Source organism: Cibotium barometz, chromosome 31 (genome assembly GCF_041138505.1).
Source record: "Cibotium barometz isolate CiBa-2024 chromosome 31, ASM4113850v1, whole genome shotgun sequence".
Classification (NCBI taxonomy): domain Eukaryota; kingdom Viridiplantae; phylum Streptophyta; class Polypodiopsida; order Cyatheales; family Cibotiaceae; genus Cibotium; species Cibotium barometz.
In genome coordinates, this window is record NC_141076.1 from 50,330,426 (window position 1) to 50,355,420 (window position 24,995).

Sequence of the window (24,995 nt, forward strand, 5' to 3'; positions counted from 1 at the left end):
CAGAGGCACAAACTACACAAAACCCAATCGAGGTGTGGCCAGTTTAGAGAGAACCGTCAGCTTGAACACAAAAATAGGATGCACCCAATCCCCGGCCATGGTGTCCCAGTTCAAGTGCAAGCTGGTACTAGCCTCCCAAGTCTCCAAATAAAAGAAGCACTGTGTCTTGGTGGAGCTATTGTCTGGCTGACTTCTTCTTCACACAACAAAAGAGGTCTACAAAGAAGATAAAGTGACTAACACACATAATAGAAAATCAAGCACAACACATAGGCTACACTCACACAATCAATCCTTCTTGCTAATGGATTTCTAGTAGGAAGTCCTACCATGCCATACTCAGATGACCATACATGTGAGAATCTAGGTCGACACATGATTAGGACACTAATTAGATCTACCTCTAGAAACAAGACCAATGATACAAGTGGATGCATAGGAAAAACATACCCCATGGGTTGGCCACCAAGTGAGACACAACTATGGGGTATATAGGAAATACAATTTACTAGATAAAGAGGAGAAAATAATTTCATGTAACTAGGAAATATGCTAAAATTTCCTGAATCTAGTCCCTATGAAGAGACTGGTTGGATGCATATCCCTGTCGGGAGAGCCATTGAATTCACTAAATCCAATAAGGAGGCTATTGTCTCATTATACACATTGAGTCCCCTCTCAGAGCAAACCCATACACCTCTCCAATGACCCAACATTTAGGGTTTGGCTTGACTTTATATTTGGCAAAAAATAGGGGGAAAAAAGTGAACTCTGATTAGCTCACCTTTAAAAAAGGCTTATAAAACCCTTTAAAGCAATGTGACTAACGCATATAGGGCTTTAAATTTTTTTTAAATGAGTGTAAAGCTTTAAAGCCTTAAAAAAAAGGCCTACTGAAGCCTTTTTTGAGAGCCTTATATTAAGGCTATGAAAGCCTTCCCAAAGAAAAAAAAGAGGGTTATACAAAGGGATCTTCTTTTTCTTTTTAAAAACCCCCTATCAAACCTTTCTCTGCATTAGCTTTTCTCACATTAAGCAAGTTTTAATAACAAATTTCTCCTCATTTTTATGCTAGATTTTAGGGTTTTCATAAAAGAGGATGAAAACCTTCAAAACCAGACATCCTTAATGTCTCTAAAAGTGAGGAACGAGATGCCTTGTGTTGAGTGTAATCACTACAACCATCCCAATCCTCATTGTGCATACAAGGCACCTGTTTTTCTATATTGCATATATTGTAAAACCTTTGACCATAATACTAAAAAGTGTCCCACTTCATCCACAATGGACTCAAAACCTCCACCTCTCCCGTGCACCAAATAGAAACAATCCAAAGGATAGAAACTGCTTAGGAAGCAGTTAATCGATCACTTCAATGTTTCTATTGTCGTGGACCTCACAAGGTGGAAGACTACACAGTTTGGAATACTTCCATGCGCAGAGTCAGTGACACCTTACGAACCAATGTGTAAACAATGTGGCATTGATCACATGCTCCAAGATTGCCTAAGACGAGTTACATCAACGCAGCTTGTCTTACAAAATATAACTCTTAACATCTTAAGTGTACAAAACGGGCAATTGTCCACTGTACCCTTAAATGTGCTATACGCTTACAAGACAAGGCACGACAAACAGTAAAAAAGAACGCAAAAGACAATACCTCAACATGGGTAAAAGAACATGCTTTAAAACAGAACCCAAAAGAGAAAACAAAACATTCTAAACCCAAGAAAGACAAGGGACAAAAAACTATCGAAACCAAGGTCGAGTTAAAAGACAGGGAAAAGGAGTCGTTAGAGGACATAAACACAAAAGAGCCAAAAGCTATACATGAACGTTAGAGGACATAAACACAAACTATCGAAACCAAGGTCGAGTTAAAAGACAGGGAAAAGGAGTCGTTAGAGGACATAAACACAAAAGAGCCAAAAGCTATACATGATGCAGAAGCATCCACCTCAAAGACCACCACGCAAACCACAACACCCATACGTGCGACACAGGACACAAAAACCCAAAAGAAAATTCGATCTCGTCGCATGGGTAAACATAATGAAACAAGTTCTAGTATATCACTAATAAGTGAGGATGAAACAAGTTCTTATTCTTCGCTCAGTGCACCATATAGACTAATCAAGAAACTAGAACCCACCCAACCACCCCAAATGGATAATAATAATCACATGACATATGCAGAACGCATGCTTAGCTTGGTTGAATGTCTTACAGGGTCACTGGTTGTGATTGAGCCTCATAATGCCAAACCTAAAACAACAGCCAAGATACAAGCATTGATTTGTGAAGATGGTGGCGTCGTTTGGAGAGGTTTGTAATTTGAAGGAAAATTCAAAGCGATGGGTTGTACCATTGAACCAAGCTTTCGTCGCCCACCATGGCCCCCCCATCTAGAGATGTACCTAGAAGTTGTCGATGTCACGGCTTTGGTGCAATTGTTCTCCAGTGCATGAGTATGAATATGTACTCATGGAGCAGCTGCTACATTAATTTAGCCAAAAGAATAGTAAGGAATAAGCTTAGCAAATATATAGTGGCTATTGCGTGATATGGCTTAATCCGTGATGGGGCTTAAATCGTGAAAGTGCTGGTTTTTAAGCTGTGAGATGGAACTCCGTGAATTACAATTCCATGAGATGGAATTCCGTGAATTTGCTGGTTTTGACCTCGAGGTTTTTTTTTTTAATGGGTCATCTAGGTCATGATTTGCAAGCAACATCTTCTTATGTGCTCATTTCTCACTTCCAGAGGGGTGGCAAGTGCATTGTTATTTTGTTCTTGATGTGCTCCTAAGTCTCTGTATTGATTCTTGAATTTGTTATTGAAATGATGTCGAGGCAATAGAGAAGATTGCTGATTGTTTGCTTGAACATACAAGCTCTTGTGTTGTGCTGAATGCACGAGAGTGGTTGAGTGATTTGCTTGTTGTTTCTTGGGCCTCCATTCTTGTCGAGCTATAGGTGAAGTTGTTGGGGTTGAAGTCGGTGGTGAAGTTTTCTTCACATTGTTCGATTTTAGCAACCATATGATGGAATTACCATCATAGTATTCTTGTTGTTGAAGTACATGCACAAGCACCCATCTTTGACGAACACTGTAATTTGGTGGCCGATGTGCGTGTTGAGGCTTTCTTCTTTGTACAAGCTTAGGGGACTTTGTGATGCGCTTGGGGACCTAAGCTTGGGTATTTCTTTGGTAGTACCCTTGTGCTTGCAGCAGTGTTTTTGGTACCCACACTTGTTGCATTGGTGGAGTTCTTTGAGGAACTTGCATAGGCTCTTCTGGACGGTGTTGTGGAGTACTCTTCTTCTTCCTTGGCTTTTCTGGACGGTGTTGTGGAGTACTCTTCTTCCTTGGCTTTCGAGTGCTACGTTGAGAAAGAGGTTTTGATTGTCGAGGCACCCAAATTTTATTGGCACCTTCATAGTAGCCTTAAGCTACAAGTAGCTGCCTCTCCACCGACATTTTGATACTATTAAGAACCGCCAAGGACGACATCATACTCAAGGGAATCTAGGGTAACATGAAATGTAAATTCCATATCGCCATAAATTATTTGAGTAGTGTATCTAAAGTAATATGGAACTTCAATGTTTTGTTCATTAGTTCCTTTTGCAAGACTATTGCTTGTAGCAATGAGTTTAAGTTGTCCCAATGACAACCAAGTGTCTATTGTCATGATGTTATGACTAGCTCAAGGGCTAATCAATGCGCGTTTACGTTGAATATCATTGCCTGTAGGAAAATCCAACCATACCATGATAGAATCTTCCAAACGAACCATGGGTGCTTCGGTTATTGTTTCAGCTTCAGATCTTGTGTCTGTTTCATACTCCCATTCACTTTCATCCTTTGTTTAGGTCTCAGCATTTTCAAGAGTACCCAATGCGTACACTAGCATACTTGGCCTTCTAACAATTCTTAATGAGGGCTGTTTGGAAACTTGCAAATCCTCACAGTCCTATTTTACGAAGTTCGTTATGTCCTTGTATAACTCAGGAGGATGAGCCATTAAAGGTGCAAGTGCTGATGTCATGCTGGTTCATGAGAGAAGAGCATTCCTCCGAATAAGGTTTTGAGAGACTGTTTTAATCTTGTAAGGGAATTATCGAATTCCTCAAGTGCTTTCTCAAGCCTATAGTTCGTACAGTCTGTTTCATAGTGAAGATATCTATATTAGCCTTGCAAGTCGATTGTAATTCTTTCAATCCTCAAGTGGCTACTTCAACACACAGAGCAGTTCAATAAGAGTCAATATGACTCAATTCTTGTACTTCATGAAATCTGCTTTATAAAAGCACTTAAATATGCATAAAAACATAAAAAGCACATGGGCAGAAGAAGACAAGATCAGGTCCTACTCAACAACATTTGACAAGAATCCTACTCAACAACATTTGACAAGAATCCTACCACACAAAGGGACATCATCACAAGCCAATTACTTCAAATGATGAATGTCACTTCAATGAGGAACTAAGAATCAAATGAGGAACTAAGAATCACCATCTCATTCTGATGATTAAGTCTACATTCCTCCGGATCCTTCGCTCTCTTCTCTCTCTTAGTGTCTCCACTAACAAAAATCACATGTAACCTTGCCAATGATTGCCAAAAACAAATTGAGCCCAAAAAAAGAAGAAGAGGGGACTCACACAAATGTAAAAATGCAATCATTCGCAAAAAACCCCACCCCCACCCTGTTAGGAATTCCCAATACACACCATTAACCTATTCATTCATTAACTAGCTTTTCTTATTCCTTCCGGAGGAATAAAGACCATTGAATGTCACTCAACATCAACGCCATCGACAAATCTTGTTCATTCTCCCCACACAAAGGTCTTCAACGCGATCAGCAGGACGCGATCGCTTCATCAGCAAGGGGGGATGTTAATCCAATTCTAGGATTAACAAGAGCTACCGCCATTATCTTACATCAAGGAGTCACGTTAGATACACCAAAGGGTTATACATTCAAGATAAAAAGCAATAGTGTCCAAAGCTACAACTTGGATGGGCGCCCGTAATGGTGTGACGGAGTATTTATGGCAATTCCCGCTTCAAGAGCGAGTGGTAGCAAGATAGGATGAAGTCCTAAATAATGTACTTAATGGATGTATTATGAGAGTAGTCATTGTAATAGCATTAGGCCCCTTATGAGCCTAAAGTTCCCGGTCGGCCACAGTTTAAGTGAGTGTGAACACTTATGGCCATGTATATAAGTGAATTTCTCTCATAATACAACATACTCTCCCATTGTGGAATCTAGTCTTGCTCTTGCTAATCCTCTTGCTAATCTCTCTCCCTGATGCATGCTAGTGAGTGTGTGTGAGTGAAGTGAGGTGAGAGGAGCAATGAAGACCCGTAGTGCAACGCGGCGGTGTGACAACGCTCGCGGCGGGAGACACGGTGGAATTGTAGAGCTTGGAGACCTCAAGGGTTACGAGCTCGGCCATTGGAAAGATCCTCACACGATAGTTACGGTTCACCAGGTAATCTCTTTTTGGATGTGTTTCAAGGAGAGTTAGGGTGAGCCATAACAATCTCCCACTATCTGTTGAAGTACGCACTAAAAGTTGAGCCACTAGAAACATTGAATATTTTAGTAGAGGATGCTACAAGGCTTAGGCTACAAGGCCTCGATAAAGTGAAGTTGAAGCTCATCGTAGCTGCAATCATGTCGAGATTGACATTAGCTCAGAAGCACCCTTGAATTGGCTTCAAATATCAATAATCACAAAGAGTGACAGTGTGTAGTACATATACTCGTCACTATCAAAGCTATGATAAATGTTGGTTTCATGTGGGTAAAACATTGTCATGCATCGTGTCGATTTGTACTGTGACGACTAGCCAGCTTGGAGAACATCACTTTTTGCGATTACCACAAAGCATACAAAATTGACAAAGATAGCTTTATATCAATAGAAAACCAGTTGCATGATGCATACAAGAATGTTGTAAGAGAATACAAAAGGCTTGTTATATTCACAGAATATCATCCAGGTCACCAAACAAGAGGTTTCTTCTTTCAACATCCTATTCCGAACAATAGTTTTTAGGAATGCATCAAGGCTCACCAGAAAACACATCATCATCATACTTTGTGGAACGTTAATTATGTTATTTTATATTATCAGGGGAAGATCTTAAAATGTACGTAATGGAGTACATGCAATAGAACATGCTACTTTTCGACCAAACGGCCCACATGCTTAATAGAAAGTAGCGTTGAATCGTGAAAACTCTCTGACAACAATAAATGCCGAGCCATTGAACAACAAGGAACACAATCAGAGCAAAATGTTGCTCATGCTCCATGAGTTCTGCGAAGTTCAAAATGCAGCACTCACATTAGAGCAAGCAACAATCTACAGGCAACTAGAGACCGCACGCAATGGGCTACACATCATCACAAGAACATCAGGCAGTGGAAAGAGTTTCCTCATAAAATATCTAACATGTGAGCTATATGTCTAAGCAATATTGCTACAATCGTCCATTACCAATTCAAAATCCCAACAAGATATCAGCAATACCCACTGTCTATACACCAAATATATGAAAGGTTCATAGTGATTAAAGAAGCCGACATAATCATCATCAACAAGATGTCGGTACTAACTAAAATGACATTTGACATGGTTAACATCACAGTTGATACACTTTTGAGCCCTTTCAAGGACAAGTTGCTTCTCCTCTTTGGGGATTTGGCTTAGCTCCCACCAATATGCAAGCATTCAACTGACCTATATGCATGGCATGCAGATTACCCAGTTGGCCCACATTGCACCTGCAACATTGCATAACATTACGTTCTTTGTGCACCATACCAGGGATATCCCTTGGCTTGAACTCATATAAGCAATATGCCACAAGCAACCAATAGAATTGGAGATTTAAAGAACTTTTTCTGAGTGCATAGTGTAAGAGAATGGTATAGAATAGTGCATCGACAACCAGACCACTATCATTTACACTCACAATGAAGATGTTTATCAATATACGATGACGTAATGCTCACAAATTTGTACTTGAAAAAGATATAGTCACCGTGATGAACCTTGCCTGCATCACTGGGTTGGCAATATCAACTTCAGTGAAATACATAAAGTTGTAGTAGGTGCCAAGTGTATGATAAAACGGAGAACATTGACTTGACAATCGAAGCATCAAACGGGGCATCATGCAACGTAGAGAAAATACTTGAAGATCCTAATGAAATAGTTATAGCAATATGCGTCAAAATTGATGCAACACAAAGCACGATAACACTACGTCGTACGAAGCATGCCAGAAGGGCCGTCAATGGTATATGGTAGCATATGCCATAACAAGACACAAGGCATAGGCAACAACACTCTCAACAAAAGTCCTCCTCGTGTGATAAAAGAAGCGTTCGCGTGTGGACTAGCATACGTGATGTTCTGACGTATTATAGAACGTCGACATTTGAAGATACTACAGCTGCCAATGCCCGAAATGTTCATCCCCATGCCAAACCCTTTCTCCACTGCTGCAAGCCTCGAATGACTCTAAATTCAAGTATAATGCAAGCACTATATATCCTTTTTATTTGTTTGAAATCGAATACATGCAAAATTCGAAATACAAACACAACACTCACCATACCATGTGCCCATAATTCGATTTTGCAATGTAATAGTGAATTGTACCCCATTACTTTTCATTCATTTATTGTCAGTTAACTTACGTTCTTATACATCAATTAGCTCCACACACCAAAGTTATTAACAATAGCTATGGATGGCAATAAGGTATGCTTTGAATGCATTCATTCATTCATGCAATAAGGTATGTTTTGAATGCATTCATTCATGCAATTATTAATATAACAACGCACCACGTTTCAAACAATAACATTAAAACATTTTTAACATACAACTATTTGAATTATTTAAGAAAAATGCAACAACCACTCGACAACCCAAACTAAAGTCAGGTCCATCACGCTACTTAACAATAAACCAAATGCGAATGTCAAACTTAACTGGAGATAAACTAATAACATATATTAACAGATTTCTGAACTACATCGAGCTACGCTCATACATGAACAACTCCAGCAAACAACTAAGTGATAATAAGCAGAAAAACTTAAAGGCAGCAACATGTGAGGTGTTATGTACATAAAGACAAACTTTCCTCTCCCCTTACCTAATAACTCTCTAACTGAGCAAAATAATTGTAATATTACCAACATTCTACAGGACTACAAAAGGAGATACTTGTAGAGATCGGCATTGAAATAGACGAGACAATTGGATAACTACTAGAAGTAGAAGCCCAAAAACTTTTGGATGATAAAAGTAAAGGGATAACCATGTACATAATGGAAATACTATGTTATGGATACAATGTTGACATCAATCAACTCTAAAAAATTTGCAAGCCAGATATTGTCTGAGATGATGAAAGAATATGATTACAAGACCGATAATACCCGATCGTTAATAAATGATGAGAAAATAACTTGGCAGTTCGACAGAAAACTCTTCAACCAACGGTTCGACCAAAACACAGATCCATACATGAAGATTGAGAATATATTAGGTAACTAAATGACCAATGTCATAAAATGCAATACGAAAAAAATACATATAAAATGTACTTAAAAAAATAATTCCAGTGTAGGTAATCCAGATCAAGAAGACGGAGACACGTGATGAGCAACCAACAAAAAGACGATGATAGACAAAGAGGATGAATACGTAGTCTACTCCATCAGGTGCTCTAAGAACGGGATAAAATACATTGGAGTTACAAAAGATTATAAAAAAAGAAAAACAGCGCATGCTAGAAAACTACTGAGTAGAATGAAAAAAGATATTGAAGCCTACAAACCCTTCCACACAAGAATTTCACATTCTCCATTTTGCATTCAACCACAAGCATAGTTATAGCTAGAGCATCATAGCAACAATAGATAGCATTAGAAGAAACAACAATAGATAGCATTAGAAGAAACAACAACTGACAAAGGGTATAACAACTTGAAAGGACATCTGACACATTGTACCAAATACTACTATTTGAAACAATATAGAATTTAAATTTTTGTATGTACTTAGATCTTTCTTGAATACTTAATGCGTAAGTTTATCTTTGTAACATGATTAATCAACAACAAATAGAAAATCCGTTTACATCTTTTGTTTTACATGATATCTTGACATCTCAGAATTTTAGAAAAGATTTATTGATTTTAGACAACCCTTTATCTTTGAATGTTATGTGTTAGTATGAATTCAACTTCATGTTTGTTTAAGCACACTTGTGCACTTATAAAGGCATATAAGGGTAACTAAGCATTCTAGTTTAGTATTCTAGTGTAATTTTTGACGGGCATTTTACTACCAAAAAACGGGCATGACGGCCATCACAAAGCACATCCTTTCTCCTACATTGTACAACTGCACACGTGCGAGACATCCTAGGGGTTGGCTTTATGGAATGCATGTGTTATGTTATAATCTCCATTAGTGAACGGGAAAAAAAACACACACACACAGGAGCACGCGCGCACAGGCAGAAAAGAGAGAACACACACGCCATTTCTGCGTGAACAAAACAACCAGCTGGAAGAGCAATCGTTAGTGCAAGCGAAGCCAATCCGGATGCCTGCGGGCAGCTCTCTTCTCGTTCACGCTCTCAGTGCAATTCCGGCCCCTTGCCCTTTCTTCTCCGCTTCCTTTGCAATGCAGGTTTCCATGTGCACCATGAGCTGAGCTCGGGACTGTCACGCGGTGGACATTGAATCGGTTTCTCATTTCTGATGTTCTAGGGTTTCTGCGCTCCGTATGCAACTGAGCCCCGTAACAAGCTGTCTTTTGGACTTCTGCCTTCTGCTTTTCTAGGGCTTTCTGCTTCTCTAGGTTATGCCCTACTGTGATTTCTTGCAAGCGACGCTAAGGGCAAACCGATCAACGAACTAAACCTTCCTGTATGCTTGAATTCTCTTAAAAGCTTCACAAGCCTTGAGGGTTTCTGTGTTTAGGGCTATCTGCATTCACAGAGAAGGTGCGACTTCATCCAATGGCAGCTGAAGCATCAAACAACGAAGCAAATCCGCCTATGGCCAATGACAGTGTGGATGACAAGAAGCATTCCTGGGCAAGCGAGGTTGAAGAAGATCAGGAAGCAACAGGATGGAGCTTGGAACAAGAAACCGCAGGAAGCATCTCCTTGCCTGTGTATCCAGGGGGGCCGACAAAGCCGAAAAAGAACAAAAAGAAGAAGAAAAACAGCCATCACAATGACAAAACAGCAAAGCAAGAAAGGGAAAGAGTGGAGACTGCACTAAATAGTGTGGGGGGGTCACAATTTGAGGCTGAGTTCGAAAACCTCAATGTATCAGTGGACAGAATGTCTGGTCAGAATTCACATGCCACCCCTCAGGATGATGATGGATGGCAGGTTTCAAGCTCTCGGAGGTCCAGGAATGCCCAATCCAACCATACCTTACCTCCATCCAACCATACCTTGCCTTCATCCAACCATAGCTTTCCCTCGCCACCACCATGTAGACCCGGCCCCGGGCTGATCCCTACTCCTGTTTCGAGGTATGCACAGCCTGAAGCAGCAGGCTTTTTTGGTGGAAGAAACTCAGAGCCGTTGCTGGCTCAACCATGGAAAGTTCCTGATGCTCCTCCTCAAAGATCAAGAAACTGTTCTGATCCTTCCAGAGCCGCTCCTCAAAATGTAAGATTTCAATGCATAATATACCATAGGTATTTTGATGTTTGGCACCTGTACCAGTGGCTGAAGTATGCCTTTTTTACTATACCATGTGTTGAAGTATGCTTTTTACCACCTTTTTCAAGGCTTGATTGTCCAGGCATCAATACCATCTGTTAAAGTATGCCTTTTGGTTGCTTTTGTAAGACCTGGTTGCTGTTTATCCTGTTTGGTCCTTTCCTTGAAAGATGCAGGATTCCCTTTTACATATGTGCATTTGATGAGATTTGCTGAGTGCTTTTCGCAATGAGTGAGGTGCGTACCATACCCACCTCGTACCAAATGCCTCTGACGCCTCTAACAACCTTGTAGAAGACCAAGGACAAAGGGATACCAAAGAGGCACTAGAAACCGTGTCGGATCGTCAACCAAGAGGTACAATTGTTCGAGCATGCAGAGCCACAAACAATTCCAGATTCTATGCGAGTTCCAAAGATCATCATAGCCATCGAGGAGATGAAAGTTCACGAGGTTCCCACAATTATCTCCGAATCCATTGATGAGGAGGAGAAGATAAGTACTTTAGTTGTTGAGGTGTTCATGGAGTCTACCATGCCAATAGCGCTTTCAAAGGCAAAGGGGCAACTTCCAATTCCCACAGTTCCCGAGGAGATAGCGGTGGAGACACCATATGGGAGATCCAGTCCGTAGTCGAATCGACAGCATGGAGCAAAGGCGCATCATGTGCACCCAGTTTAGCAAGAGGGAATGTCACGTGCACACCTTAATCCGGTGCCACGTAGACATGATTATTCCTTACAGCTGCCTTAAGGGCAAAGTTAGAGGTTGTATATGGGCAGTTTGGAGCCAATTTGATGGCCCTATAGGTGCCTGGAGGTGCCCATGACATGCACCAATGGTTGGGACATATTATGGGCACAATATGAACACATTTTATGACATTTTTGATGACTTTGTATGGCGTGAAAAGTGAAAACCGACCTGATTACGACTTGCTATCACTTTACTATATAAAGGCAGGTCATGGGTCATTCATAAGGATTCAAAGACAGAGATTGCAGAGCCAAGACCAAGGACATGCAGTCTAACAGTTTGGATCAGCCAAGTACATCTCCAAATCAGTGTTTTCCATTAACGCATAGTGGAGGACAGTAAGCATAAGTTCATTCATAGTCTAGATCTACATTGGATCTATGACAATCATTGTAATTACTCATTCATTCAATAATATATAGTTGGAGTAGGCTAGGTAAAGTGTCTCTCTCTTCTCCTTCTCCTTCTCTCTCTCTCTCTCTCTCTCTCTCTCTCTCTCTCTCTCTCTCTCTCTTCGAACCTGTCTCGCCTCCCTCTTTCGCTTGCTGCCCTGCTTGCTACCCTCTCTCTTCGAACCTGCTACACACACACTCTAGTCTCTCTCTCTTCGAACCTGTGTCGCCTTCCTCTCCCGCCTGCTGCCCTCTCTCTCTCTCTCTCTTCGAACCTGTCGCCTCCCTCTCTCTCTTCGAACCTGTGTCGCCTCCCTCTCCCACCTGATGCCCCGCTTGCTGACGCTCTCTCTCTCTCTCTTCTCTTCTCTCTTGGGATAGTTTCCTACTTTGTTAAAAAGTTCTCTTCTCAATGTGTGTGTGGGTGTGTGGGTGTGTTTGTGAATAAGAAGAGGAAAATGGGCTAACCTTTCTATCACCCAAGTGTGGTAGATTGGTTAGCTCATTTTCCTCTTGAATCAAAGGTCTTGAGTTCAAATCTTGTCGGATAGATCAATTTGGTCTCTTGGGATAGTTTCCTACGACGTTAAAAAGTTCTCTTCTCTCTTCTCTCTTCTCTGCTCGCCCCAAAAGGACTCGGCCATCTCTCTCTCTCTCCTCGTAGCCCCCTCCCGCCACTCTCTCTCTCTCTCTCTCTCTCTCTCTCTCTCTCTCTCTAGAGTCATGAGATACTAGGATCAGAGATGCCTCGGATTATACTTGCTGGAGCTGCGTAGACATAAAGAGGGTCTCTTGAGAGGGAGGGGATCAGAGAGGGAGAGACACCTACAGAGGCAGATTACAGACTTCTTTCGACCAGAGATTGAGCAGTCAGGCCAGCAGGCATTGCAGCTAGCCCCAGAGTATAGCCGCACTAGAGGTACACTGATTGATCGGGCTATAGAGCTGGGGCGGTCCAGGCGCCCCAAGATGAGAGGCCCATCCCAACACCGACGGAGACTACAACAGAGGATCAGGACCATACTAGAACGGCATGGGAGACGTCCAGTCAGAGTACTCACCATGGAGGACATTGAGGATATCCACCATCGATCGATGAGAGACATCTTTGGATAGTGATGTATATGATGCTTACCTTTGTTGCTGGAGTTTTCCTTCCCAGATTTTATCCATTAGGAGCTCCCAGTACCTTACTTTTCCTCATAGTTGTTGTTTCAGTTTCAGTTTGTTGTTTAGTTGTTTTAGCTTTTCTTACACAGACAGTGTATCAGATCCACCAATTGTTGTAACCTTTTTGGTCTCATAGGTCATTTTGGCCTTTTGAGGACGTTAATATATCATTTCATTTCATTTCATTTCTCTCTCTCCCCCGCCTGCTTCCCTCTCCCGCCTGTTGCCTATCTTTCTCTCTCTTCGCAATAGCCCCCTCTGGCCTCTCTCTCTGTGGGAAGTGCTGCAGACACGCACAGAGCTCTTCCTATGGCCAAGGGTTAATTAATTTTTAACGAGAAACCAGCCTTTTTCAGCCCAAGACAAGATGGAGAGGATTGACATTGAAGACCTGATCAAGGCAGCCATCCAACAACACAAGAAAGAGACGGACAATGCAGTTAATATGGTCAACCGGAGCCTTCTTGACAAAGTCAAGAAGCTTGAAGTGCGGATAGCAGCCCAAGATGCAGAGATCGCAAATCTCAAGAAGGAGATAGAAGAAGCACGTGCTCAACATAAGCTCGAGGAAGGTGAAATTCAGCCCGTCATGATGGAGGAGCTGAACACCATCAAGGCCCAAGTGAGAACACTTCAAGAGGGAGAAGAAAAGAAGGCTTGGGAGACCTCCTCGTGGGTGGAGGTACTCACGAAGACGCAAAAGTAAGTAGATGAAACGGAGAAATGGATAGAAGTGGTCAAGAAAGGTAAGAACAAGGAGGCCGAAAGCACATCTACCTCGAAGATTATCAACCTAACCATTGAGGAGGAACAAAGAAGAAAGACAAGGGAACTTCATGTGCGGATCATGGGTCTCAAGGACGGTGACAATGTAGAGGAGGAAGCCAAAGATTTATACACACGCATGGGCATTTCGAGGCCTACACACACGGGGGCTTGGAGAGTGGGCAAGAAAGACAAGAATGGAGGAGAGAGCTCTCATTTTACGCTTTCCCACCTTGGAGGCCAAGATGGATTTCTTGGCCAAGCGCTCCGCCCTTAAGAAAACGGGCATCTTTTTAGGAGATGACCTCACCTTGGCACAGCTAGCACATATGAGGGAGTGCATGCCGGAGATTAGGGTAGCTAGAGAAAAAGGGAAGCTAGCATTTTACAGAGGAGGCAGAGTGGTGATACTAGAGAGACGCACCACTTGACGGTGCGAGACCTATGGGACCAGTCAGAGACTTGCAGTATGGAATTGCAACGGAGCATTGAGATTGGATGTGGGGGCCTTTGAGGACAGCTTCAGAGATAGGGACATCATCTTCTACTCGGAGACACATTAGGCCCTAGGCAGCACATTACCGAGAGTGGCAGGATACAGATGGGAGACGACTTGTAGACAGGAGGCCCGTTCGAAGCATGGTGGTCGCGGATGTGGAGGAGTTGCAGTTCTTTTTAGAGAGGAGCTTCAGCCACTCATCCATGTTATGCGCTGTGATGAGAGCGCGAGGTACATGTGGGTTAGAGTGAGGGCAGATGAGGGTAGACCCCTATACATTGCTATATGTTACTTTCCACCCAGCACATCTCATTATGCAGCGCCCAAGGGGCAATCTCCATATATGATTCTAGATGAGGACATATGGGAGTTCTCCAGGGAGGGAGATGTCATCATACTTGGGGACTTTAATGCTCGAACGGCTCAGTACCAGACCTCCTTCTTTGACACTTCGGAGGAGATGTTGAGAGAGATAGATGTAGAGGAGATGTGTTTGACCCGGAGATCACAGGATGAGGTGGAGTGTACTGAGTATGGGAGATACCTCTTGGAGATGGGGATTGCACATGGGCTGGCCATTTTAAATGGCCTAGAGAGGTATCCACTTGCCAGTGGCTTTACTTGCTTTCCACACAGACATGGGGCCAGCACAGTGGATTATGTTTTAGCCTCGCCAACCTTCATCTCGAGTATCCAAGATTTTGTGATCAGCCCCAGGCCCATCGGAGTTACGGTGGATCATGCACTTCTCTCCATTACGGTGGATTTCCACTACAGTACCCGCCAGGTTGGGCAGTCCTCCTATCACCCGAGATATACCTTCTATAGAGACTCTGATGGAGTATACATTGCAGAGATCTACAGCTTGTTGAGTGCAGAGGATCCACGAGATTGCTTAGAGAGCACCCCCCACTTCCGGCCATTACCTCTCCAGATACATGGGGTGAGTATGCAGCCTCCCTCCACACAGTACCAGAGCAGCCACCACTACCGAACCCTCCAGAGCCTTGTCCACCCACTTCTACCTTCTTCACAGCAGAGATGGTGAGGAGGGCCATCAACAGATTGCATACAGGGAGGGCACAGGATCATGAGGGCATTGTAGCCGAGCATTTCATACATGCTAGAGATATGATTGCAGACTTGCTAGCTCTCATGTTTAATAGAGCCATGTGTGAGGGGTTTCCTGGGACTTGGAGTACTTCCACGATTGTGCCGGTACTCAAGTCTGGAGATCCGAGCTTGCCGACTAACTACCGCACCATTATGATTGGTCACTTTGCTGGCCAAGCTATATGTCTCTATTCTTGAGCAGGAGTTGAGCAGATGGGCAGAGAGACAAGGGGTCCGAGCTCAGGGACAAGCCAGTTTCAGGAGGAGATTCTCTACTTTGGATCATATCTTTACCCTCAGGGCTATCATTGAGGAGGGTAGAGCACATGGGAGGAGGATCTACTGTGGCTTTGTGGATTTCCGCAAGGCCTTTGACACAGTGCCCAGAGCTAGACTGATGCGCAGGCTACAAGACTTGGGGGTTCCATGTGAGCTCATTTGGGGTATTATGGCACTTTATGAGACAGTAGTTGGGCAGGTGCGGACTTTAGAGGGTCTCTCCCATCTAGTACACTCCACTATAGGGGTGAAACAAGGCTGCCCGCTCTCTCCGACTCTATTTGGACTATACATTGATGAGATCTCTGATTATATTGGGACACGAGGGGACAGAGGAGCCTAGTTGGCTGGCACTTGGATACCTCTGCTCTTATATGCTGATGATATTGTGCTTATAGTAGACTCACCAGAGGGTATGCAGAGGCACTTGGATACTTTACATGCTTATGCACAGGACAGTGGGCTCTCAGTTAACCTTGGTAAGACCAAGGTTATGGTGTTTAACACTACAGCTCAGTGGGTCTGGAGATTAGCGCCTATTTTCACATATGGGCAAAAGACAGTGGAGTATGTTGACTCATACACATATCTTGGAGTGGTGTTCAGCGGGCCCACATTTTCCATGAGGGGGGCAGTAGAGGCCAGATTGACTAGAGGATATGCAGCACTAGGAGGTCTAGAGAGGATGTGCTCACAGGTACAGTTTCAGGAGCCACGCACTAAGCTGTGGCTTTTTGACACGCTGGTCACATCGGCTATGCTATATGGAGTATAGATCTGGGGGCCTAGCCTAGATCATCACAATCGATCAGGACACACATACGATGGATGGAGATCGATGGAGAGACCACTTGTGTCCATGATGTCCAGGATGATTCGGGCTAAGGCCTCGGTACCCCATGAGATTATCAGAGCCGAGATGGGAGCATCACCGACCATAGTCTTTAGACAGACTTCCACCCTTCCAGTACTCTCTCTGGAGGCACCCTCTCTCACCTTGACACATTTTGAGATTAGTAGAGTCATCAGACAGGACCTCATTTAGTTGGACAGTAGGAGGACATGGCTCACAGGAGTTGGGGACGAAGATGACTTTCTATAGAGACCATCTTCTCCGCACCATTGAGGATGGCTTTATACTTAGACCGAGCTACACCCATGTGGATGCTGAAATTCAGCAAAATGAACAGCATGTTATGCATGATGATGTAGAAGAGGTTGTGAGAGAAGAGCGGACAGCTCTACAGGAGGCTATATCAGCCCCTAGATGGCTAGTCCAAACTTTGCAAAAGAGAAAGACATGGCTCACAGGAGTTGGGGACGAAGATGACTTTCTATAGAGACCATCTTCTCCGCACCATTGAGGATGGCTTTATACTTAGACCGAGCTACACCCATGTGGATGCTGAAATTCAGCAAAATGAACAGCATGTTATGCATGATGATGTAGAAGAGGTTGTGAGAGAAGAGCGGACAGCTCTACAGGAGGCTATATCAGCCCCTAGATGGCTAGTCCAAACTTTGCAAAAGAGAAAACTCTCAGCTCCTCTCAATAGCAGGACACGAGCTGGTTCTAGGAACAAACCACGTCATGCGGATGTTGCTTGGTTGAGTAGCTTGTGTGACGTTGATGAGCGAGGTTCATTTGAAGAAGCTCAAGAACACGAGCATTGGATGGAAGCTATGTAGGATGAGATGAATGCCATACATAAAAATGGCACTTGGGATTTGGTGAATTTGCCTCTTGGCAAGAAGGCAATTGGCATTACGTGGGTGTACAAAGTGAAGAGGAAAGCTGATGGTATTGTTGAGAGGTACACAACAAAAGGGCATATAAACTATGACGAAACTGTTGCACCTACTTCCACAATGACCACCATTAGGTGCATGATTGCATTGGCTGTCCATCATGGTTGAAAAGTACATCAGTTGGATATTAAGATGGCCTTCCTTAATGGGGATTTGCAAGAAGAAGTGTATGTATCTAAGCTCATTGGATTTGAGGCAAAAAGTCTAGAAAGAAAAGTATGTAGATTGAAAAAGGCATTGTGTTTCCTTAAACAAGCTCCCTGAGCTTGGTATGCGAAGATACATGCTCATTTGACCAGCCAAGGCTATCAAAATAGTCCGACTGAAAGTACCCTCTATATCAAGGTGGACGAAGAGGATTTGATTGTGGTCATTCTCTGTGGATGACATGATACACACTGGGACAAATGAGGATAAGAATGCAGCATTCAAGGTTGATTTGGAGGTCTCATTTGAGAATCGAGATGTTAGAACTCGGCCTATTGCACTTTTATTTTGGCATACAATTTATGCAGACAGATGAGGGTATTGTGCTACTATAGTCCAAGTACATGAAGGGACTGTTGGAAAGGTTTAAATTTCAGTATTTTAAGTCTATTTCTACTCTGGTAGAACGTGCTGAGCGTGGATGATGCAGGAGAGCCTTTTGATAGCACAAGCTATGGGCCGCCTCATATATTTGTGTAATACAAGGCTAGACATTCAGGATGGGATGTCTCAATTGAGTAAGTTTATGCATAGGCGATGGTCAAAGCATTGGCAAGCTATGAAGCGAGTGTTTCGATACTTACAGGGCATCCAAGATCTTGGATTGTTTTATCCCAAGGGAGGTGATTGTCATTTACTTGCTTACAGTGATTTAGATTTGGCTAGTGATTATGACACTAGAGTGTCCACAATTGGGAATTTCTTTTTCCTTGGCAGCTCATGTATATCTTGGTTGAGTAAGACACACCAATTGTGGCCACATCATCTTGTGAAGCTGAGTACAGGGAAGCGTTCACTACTACAGTTGAGTGTGTATGGTTGAGGAGATTGATGGCAGATCTTCGTAGGTGTCAGCCGACACCCACTCCCATTCTCACTAACAGTTAGAGTGCTATGGCTTTGGCAAGGAATCTAGTCTTCCATGATTGCACCAAGCATATAGAGATTCATTATCACTATGTTAGAGAGAGGTTACATGTAGGGGAGATCAGCTTGATCTATTGTCCTACGCATGACAACATAGCAAATCTGTTTATGAAGGCGTCGACTCTAGAAAAGTTTGAAGCTTTCTGCAAAGCTTCAAGCTTACTCCCATTTGGAGAGTGATCTACTACCTTGCACATGTTCGCACTATCACTAAGGGGGGATTTGTAGGATTTTACATCTGTGGTAGTGACCGTGTGAATGGGGGTTTACGAGGGGCACTTTTTCCCTCTACACATTATAGAGGGTTTTTCCCCCTGGATATTTGGTGTGTCCGGACAGCTGTACTTTTACATTTCGGGTTTGTACTTAGGGTACTTGTGGGTGTACACAACTTATCACTTCATTCTAGTGTATCCATACTTCCAAGCTCTCTATTGCTCTTGTGCTCTTGCTGTTTTCTGTGTATTTCTGCTGAACATTAGGGTTTGTCAAAACCCAATATGTGTGCCATACCTTGCTACTGTTTAAAGTCCTTCAATGTGTCTTGCCTTTAGGGAGTTGTGTTGATTCACCTGTGGCAGCAAGACATCTTAATGCTGTTTGTGTTGTTTGGTAATGTTCAGATCCCTTTAGCATCTTTCACATCTATAGCAACGTTTTGTAAGACCTGGCATTTCTTCTTTCTGTTTTTGTTTGATATTGTTCTTGAAGCATGCTCAAATCTGCAATGTACTTTGCTGAAATGACTGTAATAGCTCTCACGATGCGATCAATTTTCTGTAAGACCTGGGATTTTTTCTTGCTGTTCTAGTATATCTCTGACTGTGCGGATTTGTAATTTCTGTTGCTGCTTTTGCTTTTTGGTGATGTTTTGAAAGCACACATTGCTATTCAGTGCCAACCTTCATGAGGGCTGAGCAGTGGGTCTGGGAAGTGATGGTTCAAGGTTTCATGTATGATATCTAGATACCAAGGTTGAGGTCTTTGTGAGTACATTTGCACGTTTGTGGGCTTTCATGATGTGAATAGGGCTGTTATAGCACATAGTTTACACCATGCATTGTGGAGTAGTTGATGTGAAGCTTTATGAGTTATACTTTGCAAATTCAATATATCGGATAAATCCCATAGTACAATATCAACCTAAGTTATACTTTGCAAATTCAATATATCGGAGAAATCCCATAGTACAATATCAACCTAAGTTATTCAACGTCCTCCATATGTCTTTGCTAAGTTTGGGAATTGTACAGACACTGTGTATGTTTGAAAGTTAATTTTTCTGAGACTTTATATTTTTATCTATATTATTGTTTTGTGATGTGTTGAAGCATGCTTAAGTTCACATTTAGCAATATACAATACGCTTATGTTTGGTAAGAAGGCTTTGCATTTCTTCTTTTGTTATTAGTTGCTGTAGTTTATGAAGCTTGCTTGAATCCTTCCATGCACTGGCCTATTTTTTGAATGATTTTGTGTGAGATGCTCGTGTTTGATATGTTAGTCCTGGCTGTTGCCAGTTTCATATGGTAATCTGGTTGTTTTCAGTTTAAGGAAAGTGAAACATCAAACAGAAGGCATTGGAAGGGAAATGTTCAACCACAATGGGCAAGGATAGTAGAAAGCCAGCCAAGTCGGCAATCAAGCACAGATGACGATTGGAATGCAAGAACAACTTCAGTTGCTCAGGTCAGCTCATTTGGGTGTTCAAATGTTCAAAAAGGCCAACAGACTCATGTGAATGCTTGGGAAACATCTCTTCTAGTTTCCACTGCAAAAGAGGAAGTGAAGAAGACTCAAATGAATGATAACATTTTGACGAAGCTTTTGCCTTCTGAGAGAGCAGGAGAGAGAGAGTTTCTGAAAGCTGGCAGCAGTGGTACATCACGCAGTTCAGGCACAAAGATGGGTAATAGAATATCTTTTCCCCCCCCTGAGCTTAATGACTTGTCTTTTACAGTTGATTCTGATAGTGCATGCTCAGATGGTGATTTGGATGATGATAGTGACTGGATTGGAAGTGACCCTTTTGATTCTGATGGAAGTGTCAAAAGTCTGGACACCAGGAAGCAGAATAAGTGGTTGCACTCATTTTTTGAGACACTGGATGATTTCACAAATGAACAAATTCTTGAGCATGATCGTCAGTGGCATTGTCCTGCCTGCCAAGGGGGTGTTGGTGCAATTGATTGGTATAGAGGCTTGCAACCACTGATAGCACATGCAAAAACTCATAGAACAAAGAGAATTGGGCTGCACAGGGAATTTGCAAGGGTCCTAGAAGAAGACCTTGAAAGACGCAAAGCAGGAACTGGATCTCTGGGTGAGACTAAATTTGGAAAGTGGAAGGGGTTGCGAAATGATGATGGCGCAAAAAATCCAATGATTGTTTGGCCGCCCATGGTGGTAATACAAAATACTCAACTTGAGCTAGATGAGCAAGAGAAGGTATGCATTATCTGTCATGTGCTCCTGATTGCTTTCCTGGAATTGTTGATTGCAAGTTTGAATTGCTGTGCATTCTTTTAAGCTCATTTTAAAGGAGTGCAAAATGTCAAATCATAGGCTTAAGTGACTATACTTTTTGTTTGAAGTTGAATGAGCTTTTGAATATTGCATGGGTTGCACATAACGACGTGTTTAGCAAGCCTAACTTGTATCTTCATCCTTGCCATATACTTTCAGGTGGCTTGACGATTTGTATTTTGCAAACCTTTGACCTTTTTGATGAGAGGTGTGGTGGAAAAGTGAATCTTTACTATAGATGTATGAGAATGTGTGTTTAGAAAGGCTCACTAGTGCCTCTTTTTTGGCTGTCATGTCTTAGTGGTCCTGCAAGCTCTTTTTTGGCTGTCATGTCTTAGTGGTCCTGCATCCTCTTTCAGATTTTAAGTGTATTAGGGGCTTTCATGTTACTGAAGCTAGTGTTTGGTTTCTATCTGGTGTCAAACTGAGCTTTGTGCTTGTTATCAAATTCTAGCTCTTAGTATGTGTGAAATGACTGGTTTTCCCCTTGATTAATTGTGTTGCACCCACACGTCAGGCAGGATCAGAAAATGGGTGGCCAGTCTGGACAGATCAGGACGCCCAGGCTGGCCAGGTCTGAACGGGCAGGCTGGGCACAAAACAAGCAGGTCAGGCAGGTCGGGTATGGGCCACAGGTTGGGTAGGCCAGGTCGGGCAGCAGGTGGACCCCCTTCTATAGGCCAACTAGTTCCATGGGGCCCTGTAAATAGGTGCCCCCAGCGCCCACGATAATCATTAAGATATTCTGCAAGCTCTCTTCTAAAGCAAGCAGCGTTCTGGGGATTGGAAGAGCAGGAAGCTTATCTGCAATCAGCATTTGGACAGGGCTAGCTGGGTTACTGTAACTTGGGGTAAATATGAAAGGATTGATCACCTTTTGAACATCAAACATTTAGCTGTACATTTATTATGTGGATTAATACAAGTTTACAGTAGGCTACTAATGATTGTGTGTTCTAAGTCTTCCACTGTGCATCAAACGGTTGGAGTATGCACAGGCAGAAGCATAGACAATACAAGAGAGAGAGGGAGCAAAGGAGATAGAGAGCTTGTGGACAAGATCACCTTTTATAATAGCATGAAGCTTTACAATGGCGATAGCCAGCAAGGGGAGCTGTACAAAGTGCAGGAATTGGATGGATGAAGTGAATAGAGGAAGCCTCTTTATGTAGTGATGTAAAGTAGCTGGCCGATTGCTCATAGAAACAGGCCGATAGCCACACGACCTGCACATGGAGGAAAAAATGAATAAAACCTCATGGATAGACATTCCCCAATACACTAAGATGCACAATTTCTAACACCCCCTATGCAAAATCTGAAGAAGATGCAACCATGGACCCTCCAATATTGCAGATATCGAAATCACCTCGGAGAGAGCACCTGCCAACCTGTTTCCTCGAAACATAAAACCACCACAAACAACAAAGAACTTTGCTTGGCTCCGAATTCACACACAAGTGTGTAGTGAACTCCAAGAATAAGATGATGAGCTGCTGGACACACCACGCCCATTATTCCCCAACTGTGAACTATGAACACATCATGCCCCAAAAGCCTCGAACAATGAACTTGGAACTCATCTAGTCAATAATCTCTGCTACACCAAAGTTGACCTTGTCCTGCCAGATTTTTAATGCTTGGAACTCTGACTCATGGTTCCCATGCACCAGAAAATGGAGCTGCTACCAACAAGCCTCCTCTGGCTGGAAGCACATGGGGGAAATTGTATGTATACTAGAGAAGTACACCAGCTTGGTTCTCTTGAGCCGGAAGCGCCTGGCAGCCCTAGATGAGTTACAAGAAGTATCTGTATCATTGTCTCGTGTTGTGTCTTTGCCCTTCTTTTGAGATGAAGACTTGCCCTTGGTCTTGTTCTTCTTCTTGGACAAACAATCCTTAGACAGATGTCCTCTTTTCCCACATGAGAAGCTAAAGTCATCAAAATCCAGTTGAGTGGTTGTGACCTAGCATCTCAAAGCTCGAGAAACCACATCATACTCCGGGGGAAGCTTGGTGAGGATAAGTGTAGAGAAACGAGGACGGACTCTTCTTCCAAGAGAAGGGAGCTAAGGTCATCAAAATCCAGTTGAGTGGTTGTGACCTAGCATCTCAAAGCTCGAGAAACCACATCATACTCCGGGGGAAGCTTGGTGAGGATAAGTGCAGCCAACTGAGCAGAGTATGATGTGCAGCACCCATTAATAGGTCATGGATAACTTTGGCCTTCATGAGAAACGTCTGCATAGAATTGCTAGCAAAAAATAACAGACCATAGAGTTGCCCTTGCAAAAAGTAACTACTCGCATAGATGAATCTCGAGCAAAGAGATCCTCCAACTTGGACCATATTTGATGAGCACTGGTAAGAGTTTGCACGGTGGGTGAGACCTTTGTAATGGTCCGCACAAGCACTGAATGCACCTTCGAATCACGATCCTCCTAGATGAATAACAGACCATAGAGTTGCCCTTGCAAAAAGTAACTACTCGCATAGATGAATCTCGAGCAAAGAGATCCTCCAACTTGGACCATATTTGATGAGCACTGGTAAGGGGTGAGACCTTTGTAATGGTCCGCACAAGCACTGAATGTCACGATCCTCCTAGTTTTGTAATTTCGCAAGGAATTTATCCTTTTGAACTTGAGTCCAACGCCTCGGGGTCTTGGGACGCTCGGGCTTCTTCTCATTGTCCTGCTCAATTTCCCACAAACCCTTATGGATGAACCAAATCCGCATATTCAGCTTCCAATAGGCATAGTTGGTTCCGTCCAACTTGTCATCCTTGTTCGTATAGGTATCCACAGCAACAAAGTACACAAATCTTAGCACTCCAAGACCTCTCTCGAGCACTTTCCAACGAAGCGAGGCACCAGGACCAATCAGCCCCCTTTCAAATCTGAGAGAGAGAGGCTGGACAGTAGCAAAACAGTCCACCAAAATTCACCGGAAACACCTAACCGGAGGGAGGGGAAGCCGGGGAAGAAGCACAGATGTTGGGGCTACTTGTCAGGCTACACCACACGCGAGTAAACCATCTCCAGGAGATGTCCTTGCTGTTGAAAACAACGGCAGCCACTACGCTAGCCACCAGGACTTGCACCTTGTCACGTACTGAGGTACCTGCTAGATCAACTCCATCTCCGCCTCCCCGTGTAATGAAGTCAACCACCTCATCAATGTATAACCCAAATAGCGTGGGGGAAAGTGGGCATCCTTGCTTCACACCAATGGTGCTAGCAATAGTCTCGGACATACCTCCTGGGCATCTGACTCGCCCAAAAACCTGCTCATATAATGCATAGATGCCCCATGTCATATCTGCTGGTATGCCAAGAGACTGCAGGCGCTGAAAGAGCCTCTCTCGTGGTACTGTGTCAAATGCCTTGCCGAAATCCACAAAGTAGGAATAGAGCTTTCTCTTCCTCACTCTGGCCTGATCAATCATACATCTCAAAGTGAATACATGGTCAGTGGTAGAGAAAGCTCTCCTGAGGCCTGCGTGCCCTAATGAGCGTAAACCTGCTTGCTCAGCATATAAGCTAAGCTCTTGCTCCAACACTGCACCATAGAGTTTGGCCAACACGTGGCCAACCATAACCGTCCTGTAGTTGCTCGGATCGAGCATATCCCCTGTTTTGTGGATCGGCACAATGGTGTGCATCGTCCACTCCGCAGGCAAACCCTCTGCTAGTGCCCTGTTAAACAGGTGTGCAAGAAAAGGAGCGAAAGAATCTACTGCATATATGAGATGC

The 24,995-nt window shown here is 43.1% G+C and overlaps 1 protein-coding gene across 1 annotated transcript in view; it reads left to right on the top strand.

Moving 5' to 3' along the window:
- The first annotated feature begins 9,518 nt into the window (after positions 1-9,518).
- Positions 9,519-24,995, top strand: part of LOC147620990 (protein SUPPRESSOR OF GENE SILENCING 3 homolog) — a 45,756-nt gene continuing 30,279 nt past the window's right edge. Inside the window, exons 1-2 of the mRNA XM_086825272.1 lie at positions 9,519-10,743; positions 20,263-21,162. Of these exons, the coding sequence (XP_086681398.1) occupies positions 10,078-10,743; positions 20,263-21,162 (1,566 nt within the window). The 5' untranslated portion in view covers positions 9,519-10,077. The remainder of the gene's footprint in view (positions 10,744-20,262; positions 21,163-24,995) is intronic.